A 15,981-nucleotide genomic window follows, 5' to 3' on the forward strand; every position below is an offset into this window, starting at 1 on the left:
CCCTGATGCTCCAAGGCAGATTTACTCTTTTGTGTGCCTATTGTATCAATATAACAAATACTATATAGTAATTGTCCTTTCATATCTTCTGGCCTCAAAAAAATGAGGAAAGTCTTTTATGCCATGGATAACTTTTTTTACCTATTAATTTCCAGTATCCATTATAATGTCTGGGGAAAAATAGGTACTCACTAACAGGTACACAGTAAACATTTGTGTATGAGGAAGTAAGAAAGAGAAAAAAAGGAGAGGATGAAGGGTAGAAAGGAAGGAGGAAGGAAGGATGGGTCCCTTTGACAATAAAATATAAGTAACAATTTTAAATTTATTGAGTCATCACTCAATAAAATCTTTTCAAACATAACTTTGAAAATTAAAAACATAAAATCAATCCATTTACTCTTTTGACCTCTCAATTCATTCATCATCTTCCCCCTCTTTGAAAGAAAGATCTTTTCCTCCAAATTGAGATATTTTGCTTTATTTTGTTCAGAAAAATACTAACAAGATAGAAATAAAGGCTCACGATCCCGATCTCTAAGAAACATGATACACCAAACATTAAATGTCCACTTTGTTTAAAATAAGTGCTGTATAAGAGAAACAACATATTAGCTATCCCTTGACTGTGATGGTTACCTCTGGATATGTTTAGTCCCAATCTAGAGTTTCAAAAAGGTAGAGTTTTCCAGGAGTTACAAAGGGGATTAAGGAGTTGAATAGGTGAAGCACAGGGGATCTTTTAGGGAAGTGATACATTCTGTGTGATGTAATAATGGTAAATACAAGACATTAAGCACTTGTCAAAACCTGTAGAACTTCATGCCACAGAGTAAACCTTAATGTATGCAAATGAAAAAATCAATTAGGAAGGTGGGATATCCCAGGATGGAAGGCAAAATACTAAAAAAAAGAATCTAAATGAATTACAGATGTAAAAGAACCTCACTGAAGTGGGTGGGGGAATAAGGTGCTGACCTAAGTAACTCTGAAAATGCATGGAGTCTGTAAGATCAGAAGCAAAAGCAAATGTACATAAGCACTGCATTATAGTGGATGAAGTTACAGGTTTATAGGTTAAAAATTCTGAATATATATATGTGTGTGTGTGTGTGTGTGTGTGTGTGTGTGTGTGTGTGTATATATATTCTGGAATTGAACAAAATAAATGGATGGCAGATGTTGGAAGCCAAGTTTTTCACTCTTGGAGCAGGAGTTTACAGATAAGCAAGGATAGAATGTTCCATGTATAATTAGAGTTGGAGACGTCAGTGTGAACTCATGTTTAGCTTACTATACATACAGATGGCTACACATATAAATATGTGTGTGTATATATATATATATATATATATTTATGGTTACTAATCACACATATATCTTGCTGCTATGGCAGCTTAGAGGATTTAGACACAATGACACCCCAATAGCAATGAAAACAACAACCACCCAGATCTTGGTTTCTAATACCCTTTTCAATGAAAGAATCAGGACTCTTGGACAAAGGACTGACTCTTAGGCCAAGGCAAGAAATATACAAGATAAGCCTGGAGCATCTTGTGCCAGAAAGCAAAAAAAGTGCTAACACACATACACATACACACACACACACACACACACACAATGATGTGGTATATCAAAGGGCTAAAGGAGCCAACTAAAAAATCTCTCTGTGGCCAAAGCTAGAACAATTTAAGCAACGGAATAAAGTAGCATTGGGTTACTACCCAACATACAAAACAAATGTCTATCAATCCATTCTGATGAAAATAAATGATTGACTAAATCAACAAGTGGGTGAGAATAGACAAGTATGCCATGCAGAAGGATTTCAAATAATTTATGTAGATATTTAAGGAAGCAGAAAATAACTTCCCACATCTTTAGTGTGGGCTGTGTATAGTGACTTTCTTCCAAAGAGTACAATATGGAAAGAGAAAGCAAAAAGAGAAAATTTACAGTGGAGAAAACTGACAAATACTACCTGAAACCAGGTGATTAAGATCAACATCAACAGCAATAATTCCTATTGATAGTATGTAACCTTGATAGGATGGGATAAAAATGGAATTTTATCTCTATGGTATTCCTCCTCAAAACACATTATCCAAGTCCAACCATGAGAAAAATATTATACAAACCTCAATTGAGGGACAATCAACAAAATATGTGACCAGTACTCTTCAAACACAAGGAAATACATATAGTCATCAAACATACGGAAAGTCCGAGGAATGGTCACAACCCAGAATAGCCTAAGGAGATGTAAGTATGAAACATAATGTGACATTGTAAAGCAACTAAACTTCAATAAAAATTTAATTAAAAAAAAAGAAATGTAATGTGACATTTTAGGTGGCATCTTGGGACAACAAACTTGAATGAAGCATGGATTTAGTAACTAATAATGTATTAATATTCATTAATTGTGACAAATGTACCATACTAATGTAAAGCAATAATAATAGTTGAAACTACAGGGGAGGTAATAGGAACGCTCTGTATTACCTTCACAATAATTCTGTAAATCTAAAACTGTTCTAACATAAAAAAGTTTATTTAAAAAATTGAAATAATAAAAAAAATTAATGAGATTCATTAAAAACTCTTTTAGCATCAGCAGCTCTTGAAAATAGTCTGTTAATCGGATTAAAATTTAAATTCCTACCAAATGACAGATGGTCTTTGCAATGAAAAATCCTTGCCCCAGGGGTCAGGAATCACAGCTTTTTATCCCGGTTAATCTAGGGCATGTCAGTTCTCCTCTTGAGATAGAATGAAGCGGGTGAAGGTGCTGGATTAGATCATCTCTAGGACTTTACAATTAGTAAATTTCTATATCTAGATTCCTTTAGACTGTCAGTAGAATGTGAGAGGAACTAAATGAACTATTGTAGGAAAAGTCAGCAAACGTTAAAGATATTCCATCTTGGAATATACAATTTAGGTATAAATCAGTGTTTAGTTTTAGGATTTAACTTTTTTTTTTTCAAATTTATCAAGTATTGGATTTGGTCTTGTAGGGCTATACTACAGAAGCAGCAGAAACGTGAAAAATCTTAGCTTTAAAATTCCATAACAGTATAAAGAACAGCAGAAGTAAAATTTTAAAAATTTTCATGTAACAGAGAGGGATATCACATTCCTGCAGTTTTTCAAAAATAGAACATGGAGTCTCTGGTGTTTAAAGAAGAAATATGAAAAAATGATCTTTTTGGTTTTATAAGGTAAAATCGAATGGCAAAAGTTCTTTGTTTAAAACAGAAAAAAGTTTAAAGTGATTATGAAAAAAATGTTTTTAATTGAAAAAGTATTTTGATTATTTAGCTTTTTGGCCCAAATCCTAAAATCTGTTTTCATAAGAAAAGATATGACTAAGAAGTCAATGGTGTTACTTTTTCCCATAATAGTTCAGAATATTAAGTAATACTACTGATTGGTTTCTGGTCTTAATGGCTTTACTACTGAAAAGGCAAGTTATTCTTTGTTTATTGCAATGATTCTTTGTTTATTGCAAATTATATAAAATACAAATGAAACATGAGTTCAGCAAAATGTCTAGTTTGGGAAAAAATTTAAAATGTTGAGATGTTGGAATCAGAATCATAGAGATAGTACAAATATTGCTATTAATAGATCATTTGAATGTTTTACTTTGGTTTTCCCTTGAATACAGTTAGTAATATAATGCACCTGTTTGCTTCATCAATACCAGCAGGTAGTACTATGTATGTCCAAAGTTCAGCCCATCAGACTACTTGTAATTATTTTTGATGGGGTCAAGAAGCTAAAATCGTGAACATTTTTAAAAACAAGAGTTGACATGTTCCTCTTTGCCAACTTATTCAAAAATTTTTCTACAGGAATATTAAACTCTGTATGAGCACAGTGCAAACTGTTTCATATTCCCAAGAGCAAGTTCTTTGGATTGCTTTTAGAAGAAATGACATTCATCCTTTTTCTAAAACACTTTCCCCATAAGTACGTAAATGTCCAGGGACCAGGAGTGGTGGGAAATAGTGACATGTATCATATGGAAAACAGTCTCTAGCCCTGTATCAACATATCATTTTATCTGCTAACAGAGTAAGTGCTTTATAAACTTTAGCAGTATTGTTATTCCACGTGGGTAGTTTATTTTTGGATTCTCTAAATGCAATCAATCAGTGATTTATGTCATGTGTGGCCATAGGTTATTCAGGTTATTTAGAGAAAAAAAAATGCTCCTTTGCTCAAACTTTCACCATTGGATAATTTAACTCTGAGGCAACTAAATATTTCTTTCCCTTTGGTTAAGAATGAAAACAACACACCAATCATCAGTTTCCATCTTTCAAAAAGGATTAATCACTTTCATTTCCCTTCTATAGCCATGAGATCTATATACAGTAAGTATCCCTGAAGCATGTTGCAAATAAAGCGAAATAAAATTACAGCCCACTTTACATACATTTAATAGACTGCAATACTGACAAAGAATTAAGCCTATACTTCTGTTAAAATAAAGTTCTCTATATATAATTTACATTTTTAAATTAATAAAGTTTGGAAATAACTTTGTTAATGAAATGGCTAGTATTATCGGGCTGAACTCTGTAAATTTTTAGTGAATTATACTTCTATAGCTTATTTCTTTTGCATATCATCAAAGGGCAATTAAAACATAAGAACAGGGAAGTAATACATTTGAGAAAATATAAGTTGGAACGAATAGGATCTGGGAAAAGAAAAGAAAGGGAGCAATAACCAAGTTATCAGTACAAAAATATGGTAGATTGTGGAAAACATTACAAACTAAATACAAGCTGCTAAAAAATTTTACCTGACAAATTTGCTACATTACACTACACATTGGGATTGCCCTCTGATAAAAGAAATTTTCACATATTGAGATATAGGAAAGTCATTCTGGCTTATACATGAGTTAACTTGAATTTTATGCTAACTAAAATAGCCTCTTTGTGGCCTATTAAACATACATTGTACATCTGCTTTAATTCTTAGAGAAAAGGATGCATTGACCAAAAGTAAAGAATGTCCATGTTAAAAATAAAGATTAAATGCGTCTCTTCTTGGGACGCCAATGCTGGTCCTCCTTTGACGATAAGACTCCCTTCCCAGGTGTCAAGGCCAAGCTGACTTGCTGTGTACTTGCTGGACTGTTCTTTTGTTTGAAACTTTGAAGAATATAACCCTGACTTGTTTAAGGTTCTTTGTTCTGACAAGATACAAAACTGTGCTGAAAACTCTGCTGCCCCCAAGCAGTTTCTCAGAGTCTTCTGGGCTAGTCCTCAGTTTGGCTCAAAGAAAGCTCTTTTCTAGTCTTTCTTATTGATTGTTTATTGATTATTTTCATGACACCCTCTTCTTTCTTAAGTCATTCCATTTTGTGGTTTTTCTATACAAGGAAATTGTAGGATGAAGTTGTAAAAGACTTTGAAATTAGCAAAAGATTATTGGGTGTAGTCAATGAAAAATAAGTCATTTTTCTAGCAAGCCCTTTTGTTTATCTGATTTTTTTTTTTTTTTTTGCGGTACGCGGGCCTCTCACTGCTGTGGCCTCTCCCGTTGCGGAGCACAGGCTCCGGACGCGCAGGCTCAGCGGCCACGGCTTATCGGCCCAGCCACTCCGCGGCATGTGGGATCCTCCCGGACCGGGGCACGAACCCGCGTCCCCTGCATCGGCAGGTGGACTCTCAACCACTGCGCCACCAGGGAAGCCCTGTTTATCTGATTTTATAAAGGCTTCGAGTCTTTCACTGACTTTGAGCTATTTTACAACTTTGTAATTTATAGAAATGTATAGTAGTGCACATAATTCTTGTCCATATAAATGCAAATTGCATCTATTTTAATGTAATTGGTTATTAACCTATGGATATTGATCAGTTTGGCCATTTTTTACATCTGTTTATAACTTCATTTCAGTATTCTTTATTTGACTACACATGGGAGGGTTAGAATTCTCCTTTGAACTGGCTATAACATCTTACTGGTTTCCTCATTCATTAATGACTTAAACAAACCTTGACATGTGTTCATTTTACATCTGTATGAAAGCCATCATGATAAGTTTTTTACAAATTGCTATCCTTTAACAACACGTATGAATTCTTAATGAATATCGGTGACAAAGTAGGGTTTCCCTGCTAAAACCCTTGTTTTCTAGTTTCCTAAGTGGAGTAAAACTATAATGCTGAATAATAGTTATTTCCACTTTCAACAAGTAAATCCCTGTGCGTGATAAAAAGCAAATGATCTCTTCTTTTTATAGGAGAATAATGTCATGCGCTCTCTTTCAAAAGTATAGTTGGAACTTCATTACACTAACAATGACAGAATATACCACAGGAGGAAAAGACAGGCCAAAACTGGCATGAAGAATGATTCTAAGATATTTTGTTACATAGAATTGATCCCCTTTCCAGTTCAGATGGTACAGCTGGCAAAATCAGCCTCAACAGATTTGCAAAGGCCTGCCTGCTCAATGTGCTTCTTTTCCTGTCTGACACCCTCAGAGATTGTGAAGCTGCTGCTTGACACCTTGAGTTAGTTCACACTCCTCTCTGTGTTGCCTTGGCCTTCAGCTAACTTCCTGAAGTTGTGAGAAATGGCTCTAAACTGCTCTTGAAAAAGTTTTGAAAGTCATTAACTTGTCTTTAGCTCATTATAGTTCCTCAATCATTTAAATTGACAATACTTCCTTGTTGACTACATATGCAAATTAATACATTTCTCTATTAATTAGTGGATTTTTAACCAGTATACTATGCTACTTCTCCAGTTATTCCTTTGGGAAATGTGATAGTTTAAATGGATTAGCTTCTCTATAAAATGTATACTAAGCTTTGCAAGTACTTGATTTTGATAAGCTGTTTTCAATTATATATATTTTTTGAGTGAATATTAATATTATAATTCTAACAGCTAAAATTTTTGCGATGTGAAATTTTTATTCCTATCTTGAGTTAGCAAGTGCCTTACATGTAAAGAACACGTAATTTTAAAAAAATTGTTAGAATCATTTTGAGGATTAACAGAAATAAACTATTATAAAATATCTCATTTTTATTTGGTCAAAAATACAAATCCTATCTGAAAAAAGTAATACATTAAATATATAGAAAAAATAAATAGAAATTTCATTTTAGCTTTACTTTTTGAGGAGACCATATCATCTCCTTAGTTTTGACTTAGGTCTAAACAGAATTGCCTAACATCATGTGGTTATGATTCTATCTAATTATAAGACTAAATTAAAAAAAAACAGGGACTTTGATGTGCAAAGAGCTGTTCAAACTTTAGCAAGAAATGTTAAATATAATAAAAATGTAAACTCTATGGTTTATGTGAGTTTTCGTGTGTACTAAATAAAAGCAAATGTTTGCTAGATCACTTTTAACTTCAATGCATCTAACATTTATAAATACTGTTCCCCATTGTTTGCTGACTCTATTAACAAGAAAAAAGAGGGCAAAAGTGAAATAAGAGTATAAGTGAGAAAAAATAAAACTATCCTTTTATGGCTCACATTCTTAACATATTTGGACTGCCAGTGGAGAAGAGTTAGAACACATATTTCCTAAAGACCAAATGCATTAATGTCTGCAAAAAGAAACCAACTATTGGTAAATTAATAGTTCATTAATTAAGATCATGCTTAGTTTTTTTGTAAAGGATGATTGTTTACTGCTTTTAAAAAGAGCTAAAATCTAAATATCAATCAATATTAGAAAAAAAAAATACTATGTGATACTGAACCCCTAGAAAGGAAAGGCTTACCTTGGGCAGCTCACACATAGTCGTAAATTCAAACTGAAAGTCAGTAATGAATCTCAGAAGCTAGAGAGATTACATACCCCAATCAACCAAAAATATTATTTTTGAGAGTAAATGAATAAATAAAACTCATAAATTTATTAATAAGAATTTCCCTTTTACCCATGTTATATTTATAAAATTGGGGATTTTCCATGAAGAATGCAGTTACTTTCTAGAAATAGCACTGGAAAGAACACTTCAGGGTAGAGCTTCTCAGACTTTAGGGTGTTTATGAATAACACAGGGATTTTGTTAGAAATGCAAATTTTGATTCTTTGGATCTGGTGTGAGTGCTGAGGTTTGGCATTTCTTACAAGCCCCCATTTCTTACCTAGTCAGAGGACCACACTGAGGAGGGATGCCCTGCCAGCACTTCTAGTGAAAAGGCACAAATGCCCAACCTTGTCACATTAAGTATTTACAATTGCTTACAACATGCACGTTTAGATTGCACATGTATAATGATGGAGAAAATAAGGATCTTTTCCTTGGATAAGAATCCAAATTAGAATGACTCATTTTTAAAGTTCTATCACGTATGCAGCCCATACCCTGTACCAGCACCTCTTCTTCCAAAGTACTAGACCCATACAGGACACACGACAAAAGGCATTAGGTACCCTTTTTGTGGAGGTGACCTACCACCTCTAGTCCCTAATGAGGAATGCTAGCCAAGGGCTTGGGCAACTACAGAATCCTAAAGGGAGGTTCTATTGGTGTACATATTGAAAATAGTATCTTTCTCTCCTTGGGCAACATTAATTTCTTGACTGTATTTTTCTCAATTTCTGCATCAAATCCATTACATTGAAATTTAAAATTGGTGCACCAACCCTTCAATTTTTTGCCCCATATATTTTGATTTTCTAATCTGAACTGAGACCATCTACATAGTTATTTCCTTTCTTTCCTTTTGTTACCCTTTCTCCATTGTGCTTTTGGTAAAACTTCAACCATCTCCAAACAAGCCTGCAAACCAGAGATTTGAGACTTAAAGGGGTGCTATGCACTCTGATTTTCCTCTCCAAGTGATATTTGAAAGCAAGTGTGAGTTTAAGTATGGGTACAGTGTTTTGAATAAATGTATGGACTACCTACTACATTCAGTAGGCCACTCAAAATGGTCTTTTAATGGATTCATGCATGAAAGAATAAAATATTTAGAGAAACAGATTCTGTCTTGCTGAGAAGCAATAGTGAAACCAAATATTTGCTACTTCTATGATATCACCGTCAAACTGTTTTCCAGTTTCCTTCACCTGAAACAGATTCAGATGGCTAATTCAGTGACCATTACGGTTTGGCTTCAGACCAAGTTTTATGGAGTCTGTCCACTGGCTTATCTGAGAGTTCCCAAATACAGTTTGCAGACAGCCCAAAGACACATCCTGAGACACAGAGCACCCTTGGATATCTCCAAAATAAAACCAGGAGTCTAAATGGTTTTGCAACAAAAATCTGCCAGACATTTTTATTGTCAAGATAGCACTTTGCTTAATGGCTTGTACGAATAACATCCTTGATGAGCATTTATCACATGAATGAATGCCAATTTGGTACAGATTATTCTCTCCATAAGAGCAATGATCATATCTTATTTTTTTTGTGCATGGCCAATATAAAACATGTGTTTCTCATTTACTAGGATAGCAAAAAATGGTTGTGAGTGAAAATATATGATAGCCTTGGGTTTATACAGTTTTACCTTCATTTTCAAGATAAATTCATATTTATAGGCTCTCCCGACCAAGGAGGAACAAAACACCATTTTGATAACATATTATTTACTGTCTTGTTTTTGTGGGCATGACTGGAAACCCTACAGGCAGATGGAGAAAGCCCAAGTGAGTGTCTCACCCTATATGATAGACTGATTTCAGACCATGTTATAAGACTACCTTAAAACTCACTTCTTCCATGTAGTTTTTCAATGACTGTCCTCCACTGGAGGCTTCTCCCTAGAGGCAAAGAGGAAGAGAGGTGGAAAAAGTCAAGAGAAGGAGAGAGAAAATAAGAAAGAAGCTGAGTCATGAAGAGCAGTGAAACCTGGGAGCAACACCAAATCTTCACTATCCTCCACCATCTCCGTACTTATGGGATTATCAGTTTGGCAAATTCTCACTCTGAAGGAGATAATTGTTTCAAGGCAACAATATATCTTTTAGGTGAATTTTAGGTCACATAAACAAATAACCACCTGGTGGAGCTAGGTGGACAGAATGCTAACTGTGTAGTATAAGATTTTCTGTTATTAACTTTATAAATATGCACCTAAAATTAGATTAAGAAAACAGTCACTAATTCTGTATTTGATAAATCTGTGTGAAGACCTAGCACAGGGACTTAAAAGTACTTATGGAAAAGAGTACAGCTCATTAGCCTGCCCTTTTCCGAATGTTTATATCCAGTCTTCCTCTCCTTACTTGTGTGTTATTAGTAAGTTCTCCGTTATTTGTGCCTTTTACCAGCATTTCATTGAACACTAGTAATCACTGAGATTTTAAATCACTGAAATTTAAAACATCAAATTAAACAGATATCGCAAACTCATCTAAACATTGGTGGTCAAAATTGTCAAACAACTTGTCAGTCTGGATAGGTTATATATATATATATAAGCAAAGTGATTCAGTTAGAAAAAGATATATTTTTATACTTAATGGCCAGAAACGTTTGGAAATAAATTCTGAGATACGAAATGATAAATTCTAGGACACCATATGTATTTAAAAGATAACTAAATAAGTGTGAATAAAGCTTACATTTGTTTCTATAACTTTTCAAAGACCCTCCTTTTTAACTTTTCAAGGCTCTCATAGACATGATCTTATTTGATTGGTTTTTTACTACAATTTGAGGGTAAGGCATCCTCAGGTCAATTCGATCCATAAAGAAATTGAAGGCAGAGCTGCTGATTAAAGAGCTTAAAGCCCAGGAGCCAAAAAAGGCATTGCTGGGACTGGATTCAACCCTGACACTCTTCTACCTTGCTGAAATGAAAATTCTAAAACAAAAAATTAAATTTACTTTAGCTTTTTAAAAAAAATTGTGATGTATACTCCAAAGCACTTTCAGAGGGTTAAAAAAAAAAAGCATGCTTTTTCTTCAAAACAAAAATTAAGCTAGGAAAAAAGTTCTGGGATTCCTTAGGAATCACAGATGTGGTCATATTTTTTCACAAATCATGGTTTCCACTAGCAAAAAATTAATATGCTCTAGTTTAAATGTTTCCAAATGCTTCCAATCTTGTGGGATTTTTTCAATGGATAAGATAGTGAAAGAGATAGGATAGTTATATTTACTTAAACTGAAACATAAACTATTAGAAAATATCAAATCCATATAAATCCTCCAAACGGTGAGGAATTTAACTCAAAGCATGCAGAGAGGGCTGGAAACTTACTTCAAATAAACTGCTTTTTATAGTTGAACTAACTACGCTATCACCCCTCATTTGGACAACTGGTCCAGAAAGAATGCTGTGGGTTCTTCCAATTTGGCTCTTCTGTGTGACAGAACTAGTCCATTTGTGCCAATAATCCCCTTTTCCCGGGCTGCTAGGGGCAAGAGAATGAGTGGCAAACCGCTTGGAGTAACAGATCTGCTTTCTGGAAGGGCCAGCATCTGAGGGCCAGCAGTGAGATGCTGCGGACTAGTCCCTGGGTGCTCGCTGAAGACACCTATTCGTTTCCTTCGCTCTGGAGTGCAGTGGTTTTCCCAAAATGTCTGGATACTTGTAGTCTTATGCCAAGACCTGGTGATGACTGAGGGTTTTCTTGATGACCAGATATAACTAAAGCACGTGTGTACTACAGGGCTTCTCGACAGGCTTTCTTTTTCCCACAGTGCCAGGTCCTTTTCAATATCTACACCATAGAAAAGGAGCAACCTACACAACACTATTTGTTTCAAAGGCCACACAGCTCGGAGTCTGGCTGTGACCACCTTTCATAAATCACTGACATGGGTGGCACTGATGAATGAGGAACACAAAGTAAACGACTCCAGGAGGAAAATGCAGAGGAAATGGACCTTTTGCAGAGAGGATTACCAATGTGGCACAGAGCCAAGTGAACAAAGAAAAGAACCAGACATCAGGATCTCTGAGCCTTGGGGTCAGAAGAGATGGCCCCTGACAAGAGGCTTGATTCAACATGGCTGCCCCAGGTTCCCCATTTCTAACATGGCACTGCTGAAATGCTGATTTTCCCTCCTCCCCCCACTGGTGGTGCTAATGAAATAAAATCCATTCCAAAGCACAAAGCTATCAACTTCAGTCATCCTTTTCTTAGCTTTACAGAATTGGCATTTTAAATATCAAGTCATTCTAACAATATAATAGTTTGTTAATCACCTGGAAATGAATCAAAAATGCCCAAATGCAATTTCCCTTGAAAAACAAAGAGAAGAAAGGGGATAGAAGGGTGGCAGACAGGGGCGTGTGAAGGAGGGAAAGGGCAGAATACATGGAAACTATTCCTTAAAAAAAAAAAAAAAAAAAAGGAAGAAAAGGAATTTCCTGAAATGTGGTTCCACTTATCATGAATCTTAATATAACCAACGGTTGAGATAAAAATGTTTTGAATGTGAATTATAAAATATAAACTCAGAGAAAGAAAGAAAGAAAATAGGCTGATATGATTACTGCCTAACATATGATGTGGAATCACAACTGTCAGAGACGAAGGTTATCGTCGCTCCCCTAGTTCTTTTCCAGTTAAGGAAACATTCTCAGTGAGATGGCATATTCTAGAGACTGAGCTAGGACTAGACCCACACTTTCCCGAATCCATCACCATTTTCCACCATACCAGGCTGCTCTTGTTTCAACCAATATTTCCTGTTCACCTCTTACTAATCTTTAGACAAAATGCGTACAGACTTGCACTTGCATATAGGGTACATTTATTCTCTAACATTTTATGTCTAAGACCTCTGGTATTCATTTCCTTCAAAGAAAGTTCCATGAGAACCCTACTTCCACCAGAATGTTCTTTCTTCCCACCTTTTTTTTCAAATGAAACTAAACAATAACCTTGATACAGACAACACTCTCTTAAGAAGTACCTGTGGTACTTAGAACCCATAGAAGAATGGAAGCTCCATATGAATGGCCAGGGCATTTCTGAACCTAAGGGACCCATAACACTTTACCCCCTTATTTATTCCACAAGTATTTATTAAGCACCTATTGTGTGCCACATAATTAACTAGGCTTGGGGACAAAGAGATGAATAAGAACTGATCCCTACCATAAAAAGTTTACCTTGAGAAAACAGATCTACAACTTATTAGAATACAGAGCAAAAGTTAATTGACACAGGTAAGCCCAAGGTGTCACAGGAAAAAATATGAGGAAAAGGCACCTACTCTTTCATTTATTTAACAGGCATGTTTTGAGAAATTCTATGTGCTGGGAACTTTTATAGGCATTGGATACAGATGATGAAGGAGTCAAAGTAGAAGGATTAAAACCTGCAGAAATTATTTTTAAGTTTAGGCCTAAAGACAGTCAATTAGCCAGATGAAGGAGCTGAATAAGGAGGAGAACTCATACCAGGCAGAAGGAAAATTCTGTGCAACAGAGCAAATATATGAAACCACAAGTATTACTATGAAAACCACCAATATACTATGCACTGAAATGTGTATTGCATTTTGAGATATAGAGATATTAACATCGTGCCATTTCCTAATTTTATACTATAATTTCCTGTAATACAGCAGCTAATATAATGGTTACACGTTTTTGGGGTTTTTTGCCATGCCATGAGGCTTGCGGGATCAAACCCAGGCCCCCTTAAGTAGAAGTGCAGAGTCTTAACCACTGGACCACCAGGGAATTCCTTGTTGTATTTTCTTTTTTCTATTATTTTTAATTTATTTATTTATATACATCTGTATTGGAGTAAAATTGCTTCACAATGCTGTATTAATTTCTGTTGTACAACAAAGTGAATCAGCCATATACATACACATATCCCCATATCCCAAAGAGAAAAACAAATACTGTTGTGTTTTCTAACAAATACTGTTGTGTTTTCTAAGTGCATTATTACACAGGGTTACTGAATTTGAGACAGATGACAGATAGATTGAAGTTCAGCTTTCCAAACTCCAGCAAACTTTATAGGTGGCAACTACTACTGATGTCCAAGAGAATAAGCAGTGATCTATTTCCAATTAGTAAAAAACTGGGTGCAATAGTTTAGAAAATCAAAATTGTTTTGGAAAGTTCAGAAGTCTTTTAGATCATTGATGTAGTCAATAGATTAATAGTTACACTTGAGTTTTCACACTTACATATATAAACAGATGTTGTTTCTAATTGGCCCCAAAGTCTTTTCATACTGTTGAAAAAATTTTTTTGAAACTTTGCTCACAATCTCATGAACAATTAGAGCACCAGTGCAGACCATCTTTCTCTGAAAATGACACCTTTATCCAGTAGAGAGGACACTTGACTGCTTTAGCATTGCTAAGGGCTAAAAGACAGTAGTATTTTAAGAGATGTTATGATCTTACTCTACCTTTAAGTTCCACAGCTGCTGTGGGTTACATCTGTACCAGTAATCAGCAACCTAAGGTGTGATCAGAAGCCAAATTTGCCCTCTCAAAAGGGACAAATAACACTCAATCCCTATGCACATAACCAGCTTTTAAATTAAAATGAGAACAATCTACATTTTTCTTCCAATGTTTTCATGTTAAGCTAAATAGTTCCTTTAGTGATAATGCCCTTGCCTTAGAGACTTAACTTAAAACAATTTAAAAAGGCAGGAGCAATTATGGAACTAATGACTATTACTAATAATGTCAAATTTTAAGGCATTTTAGCATTCCTTGTTATTTTCTGAAAAGTGGCTATTCAGTTGCCAAAAAAAAAAAAAAAAAAGCATTTTATTCTTTTCTTTTCTTCCCACGTATATAATATGGGAGTGCAATGCCAGTAATGACAGGCTCCCTATTTAGGAGAGTGGTAGTTTTTATGAATGGATATTGAATAGCAGAAGGGACAAGATGAGAGGGTAGAGCTGTAGGATGGATGGCTAGTGTTAATCATTTTTAATTGCAATGACATAAAATAGACTGAGATATATATTATTGGTCAATTTTAAAAAATCCATATGACCTTGAACTATTCACTGTACCAATAACAGCAAATTGTCAGCCATAAGATCTTGGAAAGTCACAATGTGTCTTCTGAAGGTGGGTTTCCTCATATCTAAGGTTGTTTCAGAACCACAGTGTTGTTTCACGTTGGATAGTGAATGTGAAAGAGTTCTGAAAGCTTCAGAGTTATACAGCTGTAAAGTGCAGGATTATTATTCTGTAAACGTGTATATCTTCATTGATCCACTCACCTGTGAGTTTTCCTGTCTTCTCCCCTGGCCCCATCACTCAAATCTTCACATGGTCCTTTGACTGTATGCGTATCTTTACCAAAACACATATCACACCCTATTACAACCACTGGCTACTTTCTCTGTCTTTCCCGTTTAACTCTAAGTTGTTGAAGGGCAAAAATTGTTTTTATTCATTTTTGCTTCCCAAGTCCTTGTACAGGGCCGGGCAATATAGATGAAAACTAAATATTTGAAGAATGAATGAGCAAACAAACAATTTGTAGGTCTTAGATGGCTCTGGATCTACACAGAGACTATAAAATCATAAAGCTTATAAATAATGAGATAAAAGAGAGAACTCACTTTTAAAATTAGCAAGTAGATAGTATTATTGAATGTGCAATAAAGACACTGAAGAAATTGCTGATTACTTAGGATTTGTAAGTAGTTATTGAATAGAACTTTCACCTTGAAATATGAAAACTATGTATTCGTAAGTATATTTTTACTATTTTGTTAAACCAGTGTTATGGATAATTATTTTCATAATACTGAAAATATATAAAACTGGCCTTTAAAAAATCTAATGAGAGGGGCTTCCCTGGTGGTGCAGTGGTTGAGAGTCCTCCTGCCAGTGCAGGGGACTCGGGTTCGAGCCCTGGTCCGGGAAGATCCCACATGCTGCAGAGCAACTAGGCCCGTGAGTCACAACTACTGAGCCTGCGCGTCTGAAGCCTGTGCTCCGCAACAAGAGAGGCCGCAATAGTGAGAGGCCCGTGCACCGCGATGAAGAGTGGCCCCCGCTTGCCGCAAG

The 15,981-nt window shown here is 35.2% G+C and overlaps 1 protein-coding gene across 1 annotated transcript in view; it reads right to left on the reverse strand.

The window, feature by feature from the left end:
• Positions 1-15,981, reverse strand: part of LOC309792173 (uncharacterized protein C8orf34 homolog) — a gene marked incomplete at both ends in the record, with an annotated part of 320,311 nt that overhangs the window by 25,372 nt on the left and 278,958 nt on the right. Inside the window, 1 exon segment of the mRNA XM_082601544.1 lies at positions 9,732-9,779. Within this exon segment, the coding sequence (XP_082457670.1) occupies positions 9,732-9,779 (48 nt within the window).

The sequence above is a fragment of the Mesoplodon mirus genome (genome assembly GCF_964341445.2).
Source record: "Mesoplodon mirus genome assembly, chromosome: 16".
In the NCBI taxonomy this organism is placed as follows: Eukaryota; Metazoa; Chordata; class Mammalia; order Artiodactyla; family Ziphiidae; genus Mesoplodon; species Mesoplodon mirus.